The 15,681-nt window shown below is 50.2% G+C and overlaps 2 protein-coding genes across 6 annotated transcripts; one reads left to right on the top strand and one right to left on the bottom strand.

The window, feature by feature from the left end:
• Positions 1–325: 325 nt before the first annotated feature.
• Positions 326–3,773, bottom strand: GALT (galactose-1-phosphate uridylyltransferase). 5 transcript variants are annotated; one of them, XM_086416722.1, is made up of 11 exons: positions 3,607–3,773; positions 3,150–3,319; positions 2,788–2,863; positions 2,649–2,697; positions 2,395–2,524; positions 2,188–2,244; positions 1,906–2,028; positions 1,497–1,629; positions 1,311–1,394; positions 780–934; positions 326–498 (listed from the first exon to the last, which is right to left on the bottom strand). In XM_086416722.1, the coding sequence occupies exons 1-11, from the start codon at positions 3,629–3,631 to the stop codon at positions 418–420; spliced, it is 1,083 nt and encodes a 360-aa protein (XP_086272848.1). In that variant the 5' UTR covers positions 3,632–3,773; the 3' UTR covers positions 326–417. The 5 variants fall into 5 exon arrangements, with proteins under 5 accessions (XP_086272848.1, XP_086272852.1, XP_086272850.1 ...); XM_086416726.1 differs by lacking the exon at positions 2,395–2,524; XM_086416724.1 differs by lacking the exon at positions 2,649–2,697.
• Positions 3,774–8,069: 4,296 nt separating this feature from the next.
• On the top strand, positions 8,070–10,858 carry SIGMAR1 (sigma non-opioid intracellular receptor 1). Its single transcript, XM_086416732.1, has 4 exons — positions 8,070–8,357; positions 8,490–8,690; positions 8,824–8,916; positions 9,823–10,858. The coding sequence occupies exons 1-4, from the start codon at positions 8,207–8,209 to the stop codon at positions 10,047–10,049; spliced, it is 672 nt and encodes a 223-aa protein (XP_086272858.1). The 5' UTR covers positions 8,070–8,206; the 3' UTR covers positions 10,050–10,858.
• The last annotated feature ends 4,823 nt before the right edge of the window (positions 10,859–15,681 follow it).

The raw sequence follows: 15,681 nt of genomic DNA, 5'->3' as shown, positions 1-15,681 counted from the left end.
GATTTGGGGCGAAGGAGAGGTGGGGAGGTCGCACTCTTAAATTTTTGCACATCTCTTGGAGTCACAGGTTCAATCCCTGGGTCGGGAAGTTCCACTTGGAGGAGGAAATGGCAACTCACTCCAGTATTCCTGCCTGGAAAATTCCATGGACAGAGGAACCTGGTGGGTTACAGTCCAAAGGGTCGCAAAGAGTCAGACACAACTGAGTGACTGAGTAAGCAAAAAAGTTGACAAAGAAGGTTGTGGCTGGAGCTATGCCTTCAGCCTTTAACCCCAGACCCCCAGGGGATCAGAGTTCACACTCATCTGGCATTAGAATATGTGATTAAAGTTTGAGAAGCATAGTTTTATTGATCCCACATCTGCCCAAATTCTAAGCCCTGGTTCCTCAGACAGAAGGCCCTGTGGTCAGCGTGGTCAGGCGATGGCTGCTGTCTCCCTGTCCTTCTGCCCCAGACGGTAATGAACCTCAGGAAGTGCCCTTAGTCTTTCTGCAGCCTGGAAGGGAGAAAGGGGATAATTAGGGAGGGTAATGTTTGCCCAGAATGGGGTATGGAGTTCTGAATGTGAGAAGACACTAGACACTGGGGAGGGTGTGTGGGGCAGGGAGGTTGGTGAGAAGGACTGCTGGAATAGCCAGAGATGAAGGAGTTGAGCAGCTCTGGAGTCCCCAGGAATACCCAAGTTATGGGGGTTTTTAGGGTCATGATTGTTGGGATCCCTTGAGGAAACAGGAGAGAAAAGGGGATCCAAGGATCCAGGGTGTTCCAAATCCTGACCTGCTCCGGGGTGAGGTCCCTCTGGGCCTGGGCAAGCATTTCATAGCCAACCATGAACTTCCGGACTGTAGCAGAGCGCAGGAGTGGAGGGTAATAATGAGCATGTAGCTGCCAGTGGTCCCAGTTGGCTCCAGCCTCTGATCCTGTGGGAGCCCCTGACAAAAAGAAGGCAGAGATGGTTGGGAAGGGTCCTTTCTTAGTTCTTCAGCCTAGCTCCAGGCTCCTCCGTCCCTGGGACTTTCCAGGCAAGAGTACTGGAGTCGGGTGCCATTGCCTTCTCCCCAAACCATAGCAGGTACCTGAAAACTACATCTTCCCGCATTCTCTGCCAGAGAGACAAGGCACCAGAAAGTGCACTGGGAGACATAGTTTCACTAAGTTTGCGTCTCCACTCTCAGTTCTGGCATATCTGCTCTGAATGCTTCCCCAGCAAGTGTTCCAAGGCCTACTGGGAGTTGCAGCCCACTAAGCTGGGACCCAGGAGCCCAGAAATGGCGTTGGGGATAGACATAGGTATTCTGGAAGCCTCACCGTGCCAGCCCATGGAGTAGGGGAAGGATGTTTCAAAGAGGTTGTCATACTTGGTCAAGAGCTTCTTCATGATGGAGGATAGATCTGGAATCAGAGCCTAACTCTCAGTCTGGGGCACAGATGCTGTCCCCACCAGAGCCATCCCCAGCCAAAGCCTGGCCCCAGGGGCCCAGCTGGGAGACTCACCGTCACGCTCAGCAGGGGTCAGCTCAGGCAGCCGCCGCACATGCCGACGGGGCAGCAGTAATGTCTGAAAGGGCCACACTGCCCAGAAGGGGACCAGCACCAACCAGTGCTCACTAGTTAGGACCAGACGTTCCTAGGCCAACCCAATGGAAATGATGTCATCAAGGTGGGTGTGAGGAGGCCAGCAAATAGGTAAGGGACGACCAAAAAACCTATGTAGAAACTGATGGCTTCTCACCACCTCTGTCACTATCACCCTAGTCTAAGTCTTCATTATCTTTCTTTTAGCTTATTGCTGTGTCCCCTAGCAAGTCTCTCTGCTACTTCTGTTCTACCCTTCTTCACACACCTCTCCTTTTGGGGTGAAGCTAAAGGCTTCTTAGGGACACAAGATTTGGCTTTCTCCCACCTTCCTGAGCAGCTCCTGGCGGCCGTACTCCACAAGCAGGGGCTCTCCATGCTGACTCTGATAGGCCCGCTGACATCGCTCCTCACGCTGGGCAACATCTGGCAGGAAGTTGCTGGCCCACACCTGTCAAGGGGCAGTAGAAGAGCAGGCAGAACCTTCACCCCCTGAGCCTCCTCATCAGTAGCATACTTCCTCTGGCCCTTCCCTTACTCCAGTTCCCCAACTCACAGTGCTGGGTTGGACTCAGCCCAGATAATCTATGGAAGCCCCTCACACTCTTACCTGGCAGTGGGGATGGGGGTTAGAACAGCCCATCATGGCTCCTTTGTTTTCAAAGATCTACGAAGTAGAAGCAGGGAGCTTTAAGCCAAAAAGACACCAAGTCAACCCCTCCCGACCACAGCCCATGGAAATAAAAGTGCCAATTCCCAGAACCAAATTTTACCACCCCTTCCCTGTCCATCTAGTAGAGGGGGCAACCTCACAGACCTGCACCCAAGGGTACTGGGCACCCAGTTCCTCTGTGACTGAGGCCCAAGCATCAACGACAGCTCGGATTTCAGGGACCGACATGAGAGGCAGTGTCACATCCGACCAGGGGTGGAAGCACATGACCTTACTAGGTGGTGAAGGAAGGAGAGATGACATAGGTATAGGGCTTGCTGTATTGGGGGTAGGGCCCAATCCTAGTATTCAGTCCAGGCCCCAGGTTGAAGGGTGTAAGAGTAGAAATTTATTGTTACCAAACTCCTTGAGCAGCCTCTGCTTGGAAAAGGGGGTGATCACTGGGTCCTAAGATAAAGGGGTATCACTCTATGCAGTAGAAGTCCCCCAACAAGGTACAACCTCTTTGCTCCCCAACAGCACCCAGAGCCAGGTTACCTGGACTAGGGGCATCAGGCTGCAGAGCTGGGAAGTCGTTGTCAAACAGGAAGGTGCCTTCATAGTCAGGATTCACCTACAGACAAGGATGGGCTAGAAGCCTTTGCTGGCCTATATCACCAGTCATCTGGTGGGTCCCAAGGTTATAAGTAGGTGGGGAAGGCCACTCTGAGGTCAGAAAGACTTGGTGGGATATGACCCAGAAGGAGGTCCACTCCCCCTGTGAGGTGAAAGGTTAGGGTCCATTCCTCTGTGGGGTGAAGGGGAGCCGTAAGGGAAAGGAGATGGAGCTACTCCCCCTACTCCCCCCCACCCCCCACACCCCCCCGCCAAGCCTGCAGATGTAGGATTTAAAGACTGACCTCTCCATTGGCCCGTGTGGCCCCTGGACAGAGAGGGTTGTGGGGGTCATGGCGGGGTACTGTTGTCAGAGGCTGGTGCTCTACCTGCCCCTGCCAGGGACGCTTCATGCGGTGCGCTGACACCAGCACCCACTCATCTTGTAGCGGGTTGTAGCGGATATGCTGATGCTCTGGCGGCAGAGAGTCCAGATCATTCACAAAGCTCTTCGCCCCCTTCTCCCCTGCAGAAGGCCCAAGCTCGGATGCAACCTCTTGGCCCCACCCTGCTCAAGAGCTACAGGCCGGAGCTTGGGCGTTCCCAGCGCCAATTAGCCTGCAGCCCCAACACCGGCGTGTCCCTTCGCCGCGCGTGCCTGGACCGGTGGGCGCGCCGACCCGCGGGCAGGGACGACAACTTCCTAAGGAAGGGGAGGGTTCAGTTTCGCGTCCCAGCGAGTCCCGGCCGCCCTGCAGTTACCGCTCGCCCGGAAGGTTGTGGCCATGGCGTCCGCCTCTAACGCCTGCTGGCGCTGCTCAGGACACGCTCCGCGACGCGACTGGAGGCCACCGCGGGGTAGGTATCGTCTGGAACTTTGAGCCTGCTCACTTCGCCCCCATCGCCTCTCTGTCTCGCCCCGCCCCGGCCTCGATGATTGGACAGCCGCCAGCACGTGACAGCCCGAGGGTCCGCCCTACCACCTGGGGGCGGGGCTCAGGACTGACTACCCCTACAGGGGGCGACTTTGATGATCCCACTCTAGGGCCAAAGCCACTAACTATCCTGAAACAGCCTCTGTGAAACTGCTTACTACAGATCCCTCAGCTCTGGGATGCTTAAAAGACTTCTTTGCTGCATTAAGTCATTTGGTCATTCATTCAGCAAATATTTACCTACTGAGCATCTACCGCGCGCCAGGAACCTAGGCTCCATGTGGCACAAAAGGATGTCCATGTGTGCACAAGTCATAGTCTCAGCCCTCCCAGAGCTTACATTCTAGGATAGGTAAGGGTATAACCCTGGATCCACAATCACCTCACTTACCTGTTCAGTGACTCTGGTGGAGGAAAAGCAAGGGGATGGGATAGGGGGCTGTGGGGTTTGAGCTGCTTCACCTAAACCCTGGCTTCAGGAACTATTTGAAGGAATGGGTACCTCACTGTAACCATATGCTAGCCCCACCAGGCAGCAGAAACAGGTTTGGGGAAAGGGGGCTAACTAACCATATTCTCTCTGTGTGTCATATATACAGACACACACAAAGCACAGGAAGTGGCCAGGGTAAGAAGGCTGTAAGAAATCTGAAACTGTGGGGAGGATAGGACTATCAGTAGCTCCAACAACCATCTGGGTGAGGTCAGGGGTGTTTCCTTTGCACAATCCTGTCCCTTCTCCAACTTTTCCTTGGATCAAACCAGTTGGCTAAAACTAGAATAAACTTCAAATTAATTCCTCCCCTGGCACTTTATAGAGTCATCTAAATATTGCCTGAACATCCTCCCCATTTCGCAGTGGAGAACAGAGACCTCAAGGTCATCCAGAGGATAAGTGGCCAAACAGATGTGGACCCAAGTTCACAGGCTCTTCCTGATGCTTAGAAATGTCTCTGAGACTTCAGTGAGCTTGCCTTTCTTCCTTTCTTTTTTTTTTTTTTTGGCACACCATGCACAGGATGGTCAGTTCCCTAACCAGGGATTGAACCTGAGTCATGGCAGTGAGAGCCCAGAATCCTAAATACTGGGCTACCAGGAAACTCCCTCCGTGAGCCTTAAGATAGAAACCTAGTGAGCTAGGAGCTGGGCAGTAGCAGGAAGGCCCCTTCCCCCAAGCCACGCCAGGTCAAGCCAGGTGTTTTGCTGAGCTCAGATGTAAAAACTGGGTCTTAGGTCATTTACCTTATCTCTGCCCCAGGGGCCTCAGACTGAAATCTAAAGCCCACCACTAGAGGGCACGGAGCTGAGAAACCAGAGCTTTATATATCCCATTGGCTGCCCATGAAATAGGGAGGGAAAGGGATAAAAAATCTGCTTTTTGTGGAAAGGGGATGTTGTCGGCTAACAATAAATATTGCCACTACAGCAGCCACTGTAGCTGACCCCACAACAGTGTGCCCAGAGGGGAGTTCAGGATGAAGAAAAACAGGAAGGGTTTTGTGCTTTTTTAAAAAAAACTGTTTGTTTATTTTACTTATTTATTTTTGGTCATACCACATGGCATATGGGATCTTAATCCCCTGACCAGGGATCAAACCCATTCCCCCTGCAGTGGAAGCACAGACCACTGGACTACCAGGCAATTTCCAAATATTCAGCCTTTTTTTTTTTTTTTTTGCCATAGCGTGTGGGATCTTAGTTCCAGGGCCACAGATCCAACCTGCGTTCCCTGCATTGGAAGCATGAAGTCTTAACTAATGGACTGCCACGGAAGTCCCAGCAATATATGCTTTGGTTACTGGTTTCTGTCTGACTTACTTCACTTAGTATGATAATCTCTAGGTCCATCTGTGTTGCTGTTATTTCATCCTTTTTTTATGGCTGAGTAATATTACATTGCGTATATGTACCACATCTCCTTTATCCATGTCAATGGACATTTAGGTTGATTCCATGTCTTGGCTATTATAAAGAGTGTTGCAATGAACATTAGGGTACTTGCATCTTTTCTCTTTTTAATATAATTTTATTTATTTATTTTTGGCTGTGTTGGGTCTTCACTGCTTTTTGTTGTGTGGGCTTTCTCTAGTTGAAGTTAGCAGGGGATACTCTTTGTTGTGGTGCATGGGCTTCTCCTTGTGGTGGCTTCTCTTGTTGCAGGGCATAGGCTTTAGGCTCTCAGGCTTTGGTAGTTGCAGCAGGTGGGCTCAGTAGTTATGGCACCCAGGCTTAGTTGCTCTGCCACATGTAGAATCGTCCTGCACCAGAGGTCGAACCCGTGTCCCCTGCATTAGCAGGCAGATTCTTATCCAGTACGCCACCAGAGAAGTCAGCAAGCATCTTTTCGAATTATGATTCTCTGGATATATGCCGAGGAGTGGGATTGCTGGATCATATGGTAGCTCTACTTTTATTTTTTAGGGAACCTACATACTGTTCTCCATAGTGGCTGTACCAGTTTACATTCCTACCAATAGGATAGGAAGGTTCCCCTTTCTCCACATCCTGTCCTGAATTTATTGTTTATAGACGATTTGATCATGGCCATTCTGACCCGTGTGAGGTCATACCTCACTGTGGTTTTGATTTGCATCTCTCTAATAATTAGCCTTTCTCTTTTTTTAAAACAGTGTGTGCTGGAGAAGATTTCTGAAAGACCAGGTAGGGGAGCTGAAGACCTAGACAGTCCCAGAGGACTCTTCCTAAAATAGCAGGGCAGAGACCAGAGTTTTGGGGTAGTCCCTGCTACTTGGGATACTAAAGAATGGTCAATTCAGGAGTGTCACAGAAGCCAGAGCCAATACAAAAACATGTTCCCTCAGTCTTGCAATAATCCCTTTCTAAATCTTTCCCGTCTTAGTTAAAAGTATCTCAAAAAAAAAAAAAAAAATAGTCCATCTTCCCAGCCTCTACTCTATCTGCACAGTACACTGTAACAAGTCTTTTGCTCTTCAGTAATCAGGATAAATAATCTTAGTTGCTGTAACAAACAACCCGCAAACTCAGTGGCTTAGCACCAGAGTCCACTGTGGGAGAGAGGAAGCGCTCTGTCCCATGCAACATTCAGAATTCTCTACTAACTACTTAACTGTATGTAACTATGATAATAGATAAGGCAAGAGAGAGTGTGTCAATAATTTCACAGATTTTAGGAGACAGACCTTGAAGTGGCATACATCATTTCTGCCTATACTTCTCACCTAACTACTGAGTAGATTGGAATATAATCTGGCTGCCCAAGAGCAAAAGGAATGGATTTGTGAATGTAAATTCACCTCTCTGCTACATGTCCCTCCTGAGAACTCAATGACCATTTCCCATCATTTAATAGGACCACTCAGTTATATTTATTATAACAATATCAGTTATATTGACTGTGTTGACCTCTCATTCCATCATTCTCATGTGTGAGGCTACAGTCTTCCAATTCTCTTCTCCTTTATGTTTTATTTATATAACTAGCACATGACACCACATGCCAGACTCTAATTGCTTTGTAAATATTAACTGGTTTAGTCTTCATCATAATAAACTATGTACTTTTATTCAACCCATTTTACAGATGAGAAAATTGAGTTACAAAGAGTTTAAACAACTTGTCCAAGATCACACAATTAGTAGGTGGCAGGGGCCAGGTTTTTAATCCAGTCAGTCTTTCTTATCACCGCACTATGCTGCCTTTTTTCTGTTTCTTCTGCTTCTCTTCCTTTATCACTCCCCCGCGGCTGATAACCTTCAGTTGGTTTACAAGCCCCTCCTCTCACATTTTGTGCTTCTGAATAAAGAAAGAATTGTCGGCCCCCGGAAGACCCCACGCTGTGTCTCTCCTCCGTGCTTTTGCTCTTGGAGAAGGTCTCACTGGCTCACTGCAATGCCCTTCCCATCGCTCTTGAAGACACTGCTCAAGTGTCACCGCCTCCAAAAGCCTTCCATACGTTCCCAAGTTGAAGAGCCTCCTTCCCACCTTCTGTGCTAACAAAGGCGGGCATTTACCATCACAAGTCCCGGAAGGCTCTGCTTCCGGGTTCACCTGCTTCACCAGTCAGTGAGCCCAGGAGGGGCCAGTCCATTCTGCGTTTCACCGCCATCCTCTCCTACCCCAAGTAGGACGGCAGTAGGAGAGACCCCTCCTAGAGGACCGAAGGCCGGCAGCTCGGAGGGCTTAGCCCCGCCCCCTCGCCTGACGCGCGCGGCGGCGCCCCGCCCCCTCGGAGCTCCCGGCTCCCCTCTCACGGAGAGATAATGGTTCAACCCGAGAGGCGGTGCCCCAGCGCCCTGGCAGTTCCGATTGGCCAGGGCGAGCCGTACCACGGCAGTGGCGGGGGAACGGGTAGTGGACCGCGCGCCGCAGACTCGGAGGCAGAGAGAGTCACAGCCTCCCGCCTCGGCAATCCCTAGCGCTGCACTGTGCCAGGCCACCCACTGGGATGTGTTGGGCCGTGGGCCGGCGGTGGGCGTGGGCCGCGCTGCTCCTGGCGGTCGCGGCAGTGCTGGCCCAGGTGGTCTGGCTCTGGCTGGGAACTCAGAGCTTCGTCTTCCAGCACGAAGAGATCGCGCAGCTGGCTCGGCAGTACGCGGGTGAGCCGGGGGTGAACGGGTGGAGGACCACGGGTTGGGGCGGGCCGGGCCGAGCTGGAGGTTCCAGGGGCACCGTTTCCCAGTTTCGGACTGGTGCTGGCCCTGACTCTGTTGTTCCTCTACCCCCGCCAGGGCTGGACCACGAGCTGGCCTTCTCTCGGCTGATCGTGGAGCTGCGGCGGCTGCACCCGGGCCACGTGCTGCCCGACGAGGACCTGCAGTGGGTGTTCGTGAACGCGGGAGGCTGGATGGGCGCCATGTGCCTTCTGCACGCCTCCCTGTCCGAGTACGTGCTGCTCTTCGGCACCGCTCTGGGCTCTAGCGGCCACTCGGGTCAGTGCTGGCGGCGGGCCGAACTGGGAGACTGGGGCTGTACAAAGGCCCATGCCCTCCTTTCTGCCGTTTGGCCAAGCCGTAGGATGCTACGGATACCCTGGTATTCAGTGTCCATTTGATTGTTCCTCAGGGCGCTACTGGGCTGAGATCTCGGATACCATCATCTCTGGCACCTTCCACCAGTGGAGAGAGGGTACTACTAAAAGTGAGGTCTTCTACCCAGGTGGGTTGGGTGACTTTGTCAGAGAGGTGGGTCTTTTCATTCTTGGGTGCCTGTAGTTGGGGGAAGGAAAAGGGGGTGCCATGGAAAAGGGGGTGCATTGAGGGGCCCTCCACCTCGTTCCTTTGCCCTCCAGGTAAGCCACAGGTGGTTGGTGAGGCAGTGTTGAGGGTTTCTGTGACTTTTCCCCTGTCCAAGTGGAAACATAACTTCCTGTTAACCACGTCTGGTTTTTAATCATCCAGTATTCCCAGCAGTTACTGGAGTCAGTTGGGTAATCAAAGATGCTGTCATGCCCCAAAGACAAGGCAGACAGTTTTTTTGTATAATGAAGCGTTTGGACTGCTAAGTAACTTTGGTGTTGAATGTTACAAGCATGCCAGGCATGGGATTTCCCTGACAGTCCAGTGGTTATGACTGCACTACCAGTGTAGGGGGGCACGGGTCAGATCCCTAGTCGGGGAACTAAGATCCTGCATACTGCACAGCACAGCAAAAAAAAAAAAAGTGTGGCAGACATTGTAATTGAATAGCTACATTTCTCAGAAAGCCTAGCAAGTTTCATATTCATCTCACCCTATCTAATAGGCCCAGCCCAAGTTTAGCTAAACTTCTTCTTGACATGAGTGAGGCTTGGGAATGCAGACTTCCATGGCTCCCAGACAGTGGTGCGGGGCCAAGTGAGACTTCCCCACTAGAGGACATGAGCCAGGTGATGCCACAAAGGAAAGTTCAGGAGTGGCCACCTTAGCCCCTTACCCAACCAAACCATTGAGGTAAAGCTTTTCCTTTCCTGAAGCTGCCTGTCCATTCCCTACCCCTAGAGAGCCTATAGGCCAGGGGTGGGGGTGGCCGTGGAAGGGAAGGGCAGGGCCCCGCTCCTCATGTGGTTGCTCCCTGTCCCACCAGGGGAGACAGTGGTGCACGGGCCTGGTGAGGCAACGGCTGTGGAGTGGGGGCCAAACACATGGATGGTGGAGTATGGCCGGGGTGTCATCCCCTCTACCCTGGGCTTCGCACTGGCTGACACTGTCTTCAGCACCCAGGACTTCCTCACCCTCTTCTACACTCTTCGAGCCTATGCCCGGGGCCTCCGGCTGGAACTCACCACCTACCTCTTCGGCCAGGACGCCTGACCAGCCAGGCCTGAAGGAGGACCTGTGGATGGACAGGAGCGGGCAGGCCCGCACACATCCACTTGCTGGAGCCCATGTGAACAGACAAGAACATACCACATGCAGATACTGAGTTCCTGATGTATGAGCAGGGACATACATGCTTATACAACCAAACATAGAGAGTCATGGGAACACATGAGACACACATTCAGATACTGAATCCTGTGTGTATGGCAGCATTCACACCCATCCAGAGAGGGAGCCCCACATGTACCAAGGGAGCCAGTCATGTTCCAACACACATCCCACAAGATTAACTCAGGCCTCTCCAGAACCTCTCTGCCCCTAGTCAGAGCTCTGGAGTTAGGGATGGGGGTGGCTATTTCAAACTGCCTGGGTCTGACCCTTCAGCCGAGCAGCCATTGATTAGGGGGGATGGGGGAGAAGAGGGGCTGCCTTTGGAGGCTCCCTTCACCTGCAGCTATGATTCCCTTCCCCTTCATTTCCCATCCTCACCATATGCCTTACCCCTTTTTGTTCCCCTGCTATGCAAGTACCTTCATGGTCTGTCCCCTACCCTCTGGAGAACCAGGAGAATGGAAAATGCTGAGGTCACACCTCCCTCCAGGGTATGATGGGGAAGCTGGCCTCAGCCCAGGGCCCACTGCTGGGACTAGTACCTGGACAGGTGGGCCCAGGTTCAAGGGGCCGTCGATGGCCTAGAGAAAGCCTTTTCTGCGCACACACCCATCACAGCTTCTGGACACTGCCCTTGCTGCATTCTCTGTCCATCTGTCTATCTCTGTTAATAAAGACCTATTGAACAATTTCATTTCTTTTTGTGTCTGAGCAGCAGGAAAACCTCTAACTCCTGGAGCCTCAAGAAGGTCTCTCCCTCACTGTGTGATTCAGTTTATGACAGCGGCTTTTTACTCAATACTTCAGTGTTCCCAGGAATCACCCGCAGGCTCATTGACTCTATAGATTATTATGCCCAATCCCCAGAGATCAGTTCTGGGTTGAGGCCTTGAGATCAGCATGTTTAATAAGTTTCTCTCCACCAAGGTTGAATGCCACAGTTCAAGAAATTCAAGGCTAACTGAGGTGTGTGTCTTCCTCTTGGTGTCTTGGTCTTCCCTCTGCTAGTGCTGTTCTGGGAACAGTCCTGGGATTCCTACTCTGAATGATCACTGGGTGGCAGTGTGCAGCCACTTTTGAGCTGTAAGGCAGCGTCATTCTCCATCTGCTTTGTACTAGGTTTCCAGGGTAGCATGTTCACCTCCACCCAGAGCAAGAGTTCTCCTCTCCAGTCTGCTTTTTCCAGGACCCCTTACTTCAGTGGAGGCTCCCAGGAGTGGGCAGCAGGCACACTGTCTGGTGATGTCTGAGGTAGTGAGGGCTGGGACTAGGGTGAGACCAGAGAGGTGTCTGAAGTGAACACTCCCACAGGCCCTGCACTTGCCTCACCCTCCTACCTTGCTCTGAGGTTAAGCAAGGCTCAGGCCTCATTTCTTAGCACTCTAATATATTTAAAATGGAAGAAACATGGTTATAAAAAAAGTCTTATTCTAAAAATTTGACATTCTAATGAACAAAAATACAAAAGACTACATATATAACCATTGAGAACATCAAAAGTCTAAATTGGTCACACAGAATGCATGTGAGGCCCAGGCAAGGTGGCCTCCTGAGAGTCCACCACCACCGTGTCAGCCACACCAGGCCCTGGCTGCAGCCTCTCCGTTTGGTCACAGGTTGCAAAGTCAAGCCTCAGAATTTCTCTCACCCTGAAACCCACCTTTGCCTCTAGGCTTAGAGCCCACATCTATTAGGGACGCCCCAGCTCCCTGTGTCATTTCTTTCACATAGGACTAAGCTCCGAGGCTCCTCCCCATCTCTGCTGCTAAGTCCAGTGGTTATTTCTTCTCTTAACTTAACACAATCTTAAAACGCTCATGTCGCTTAGAGGACACTACTCTTCCTTCTTTGCCTCCTTTGCTAGATCTAGCTTATTTCCTCAACCTCTGACTTCCCAGGTCTATACTGCTCTGAGGTGACTGCAACCATTTCATGACTTTAAATACCATCTAAGGAATCCCCTAGCAATCCAGTGGTTAGGACTTGAGGCTTCCACTGCTGGGGTCTGGGTTCAATCCCAGGTCAGGAAACAGATCCCACAAGCCACACGGGACAACTATAAATAAGTACTACCTATATGTGTATATACCAGTTATACTGAGATACAATTGATATGCAAGGTTTTATTTTAAGGTATACAATGTAATAATTTGATATATGTCTATATTATGAAATGATTACCACAAGTTAACATTCATCACCACACAGTCATAATTTTTTTCTTTTGATGAGAGGTTTCAAGATCTACTCTCTTAGCAACTTTCAAATATGCCATATAATATTGTTGACTATAGTCAGTATGCTGTACATTACATCCCCAGGACTTATTGATCTTATAACTGGAAGTTTACCTTTTGACAACTCTCATTTCTCCCCTGCCCCCACATTACCCCTGACCTCTGGCAACCACCAATCTGTTCTCTGTTTCTATGAGTTCAGTTTTTTGGGTTTTTTAGAGTCCACATTTAAGTGAGAATGTATACCATTTGTCTTTATCTGATTATTTCATTTCACATAATACTCTCAAGAATGAATGGATAAAAAAAAAAAAGAATGAATGGATAAAGAAAATGTGGTATATATCTACAAGGAATATTATTCAGCCATGAAAAATAAGGAAACCCTGCCATTTGCAACAGTGGTTGGAACTTGAGGACCATCTATGTGTCTTGATGCGTCCTTTTTGGTCTCCTCTGAGCTCCAGATTCAGATAGTTGATTACTTTCATCTCCACTTGACCTCTTCACTTGGTCATCTAATTGGCATCTCAAAATGTTCAACACAAACTGATTTCTCTCCCAATCCTGCCCCTCCTGCAGTCTTTATGGCCTCAGTTAAGAGCAGCTCCACTTACCCAGGTGCTTTGGCCAAACACCTTGGAGTCATCTTGGATACCTTTCATTCTCTCACATTCTACATTCAAGACATCAACAGATCCTGTCAGATTTATCTTCAAAACATATTCAGCATCTTACCACTCCTTGCCACCTCCACTGCTACCACCCTGGTACAAGCCATCATCATCTCTCGCCTGGATGACTGCAATGGCCTCCTAACTGAGCCTCACACTTACATCCATTGTGGAAGGTCAGAGCCAGACTCAACAACCAGAGTCAGACTTTCACTCTTTGCTCAGCCATTTCCCATGGCTTCCCATCTCATCCAGTCCTTTCACTGCCTCCAAGAACTTACTCCAAGACCCATGTTACCTCTGACCAAACATCCAACTGGTCACCTTGGCCACTGTGTTCTAGACCAGTGGCCTTGCTTTTCTTCCAACACATCAAACTTCCACTTCAGGATATTTACACCTGCTGTTCTGACTGCAAGGCTCTTCCCTACGTATCTGGATGGCCTTTCCTCCCCTCCTTCAATTCCTGCTCAGTGAGTCCTTCCCTTAACATTGGGTAATATCAGCCCTTCTGTGTTGGTTTTCAAATAGCAAATTTTTGATACTCTTCCTTTTAAGAAGTGAAGCCTAATTCCCTTCCCCTTAAGTGTAGGCTGGACTTAGTTATGTACTTTTAACAAATAATATATAGCAGAAGTGACAGTGTGTGACTTCTAAAACTAGGTTATAAAAAGCTCTCTTCCCTCTAGTTACTCTCTCTGGGGGAAACCAGCTGCCAGGTTGGGAGGACACTCGACATGAGGTCCTCTCCTATGGAGCAGCCCAGCTGGGGAGAACAGCCTCTTGCCAACAGCCATGTGAGCAAAGTGGATCCTCCAGTCCCAGCCAAACCTTCAAATCACTGCAGCCAACATCTTGACTACAACCTCATGAAAGACAGTCAGCACCCCTCAGCTAAGCCACTCTCGAATTCCTGATCCACAAATTGTGAAAAAATAAATGCTGTTTCAAGCTGCTAAGTTTGAATGTAATTTGTTGCACAGTAATAGGTAACTCCTGGAAAATCCCATGGACAGAGGAGCCTGGTAGGCTGCAGTCCATGGGGTCGAGAAGAGTCGGATACAACTGAGCAACTTCACTTTCACTTTTCACTTTCGTGCACTGGAGTAGGAAATGGCAACCCACTCCAGTGTTCTTGCCTGGAGACTCCGAGGGAGGGGGGAGCCTGGTGGGCTACTGTCCATTGGGTCGCACAGAGTCGGACACGACTGAAGCGACTTAGCAGCAGCAGCAGCAGCAGCAATAGGTAACAAATACACTATTCCCTTTCTATTCCCTCAACCCAGATTTATTTTTCTCCATTTTGCTTATTATACACACTATATATTTCTCCCACTGGAATTATTCCATTATAATAGGGACTTTGCTATATTTACTCCTGTGTCCAACAGTGCCTCACATAAAGTAGGTGCTCCATAAGTATGTGTTGGATGAATGGAGATCTAGATCTGTCTGTCTGTGTGAGGTACAGGCTCAGAGGGGGCTGTATATGGATATAAGATGCCTTTCTTCTTCACAGACAGAGAGAGAGAAAGAGAAACCAGGTTCCAGTCAGCTTATTCCTTCTCCTCTGCCCTTCCCCGTTGTGCCTTCCTAACCTAGACCCAAAGGTGAATTTACTATGCTTCTTTTTTAAAAAAATAATTTTATTTATTTTTGGCTGTGTGTGGTCTTTGTTGGTGCACAGGCTTTTCTCTAGTGGCGGGCTGGGATTACTCTAGTTGTTGTGGGCTGGGATTACTCTCTAGTTGTTGTTCGAGGGCGTCTCATTGCAGTGGCTTCTCTTGTTGCGTAGCACAAGCTTTGGGCACTCGGGCTTCAGTATTTGTGGCACACGGACTCATGAATTGTGGCTCCCAGGCTCTAGAGCACAGGCTCAATAGTTGTGGTGTGGCATGTGGGATCTTCCCAGATCAGTGATCGAACCGTGTCTCCTGCAACAGCAGACATATTCTTTACCACTGAGCCACAAGGGAAGCCCCACTATTCTTGAAGCCCCACTTGATTCTTTTCCTTGGGGAGTAGCGTCCCAGTCCCTTATCCCTCTCCATCCCCTCCAAAGCAATCTCCAAACCATCAGAACTGGAATTCTCTCAAGCCAGTTCCTACCTTTCCAATAGGAACCTTACCTTTATCCCTCTCCGGGCACCTCCTCTCCTCTGAACAGCCTGGGAAGTTAGAGGGTGGGGAGGGAGGCAGGCAAGCTGAGCACAGGAATTACCTTGGAGGTGGGGCAGCAGAGGGGCTTGACTCTGCCCTAGGAGAACTTACACCACACAAAGCCGTGGGGGAAGGGGGCTTCGGATTTGAAAGTGGTGGGATCACCAAGGCTTCTTGGTGGAGGTGGTGTCTGACTGGCTGTCCGATCTGAAATCTGAGCATGTGGGCACTGGAGTGATCCAAGAGTATGAGCAGGACTGAGTCTTACTGTGACCAGGGGTGGGCTAAAAGAGAACAAGGACTTCGTGCCATAGCAGGAAATGAGCTGGGGACAGGGTGGAGGCTGGAGCCAGGGAGAGTACAGGGGTGTTACCCATCACAAGATCCTGGTAAGAAGAGTTGGTGGTCCAGGCCAGGGCAACCTGAGAGGAACAGACTGAT

This window comes from Bos grunniens, chromosome 8, assembly GCF_055505025.1.
Source record: "Bos grunniens cultivar Pamir isolate PY7600 chromosome 8, Bosgru_T2T1.0, whole genome shotgun sequence".
In the NCBI taxonomy this organism is placed as follows: Eukaryota; Metazoa; Chordata; class Mammalia; order Artiodactyla; family Bovidae; genus Bos; species Bos grunniens.
This window is presented reverse-complemented; position numbering and strand designations above follow the sequence as displayed.

Bases quoted from the DNA above. Each gene is read 5' to 3' on its own strand.
- GALT (XM_086416722.1), bottom strand. From the start codon at position 3,631: ATGGCCACAACCTTCCGGGCGAGCG. The intron at 2,029-2,187 runs GTAAGAGTGTGA...GCCCCTTGACAG, and splicing joins ACCCCCATCCCCACTGCCAG to GTGTGGGCCAGCAACTTCCT. The intron at 499-779 runs GTCAGGATTTGG...TCTCCCTTCCAG, and splicing joins GGGACCTCACCCCGGAGCAG to GCTGCAGAAAGACTAAGGGC.
- SIGMAR1 (XM_086416732.1), top strand. From the start codon at position 8,207: ATGTGTTGGGCCGTGGGCCGGCGGTGGGCGTGGGCCGCGCTGCTCCTG. The intron at 8,358-8,489 runs GTGAGCCGGGGG...TACCCCCGCCAG, and splicing joins GCTGGCTCGGCAGTACGCGG to GGCTGGACCACGAGCTGGCC. The intron at 8,917-9,822 runs GTGGGTTGGGTG...CTGTCCCACCAG, and splicing joins AAGTGAGGTCTTCTACCCAG to GGGAGACAGTGGTGCACGGG.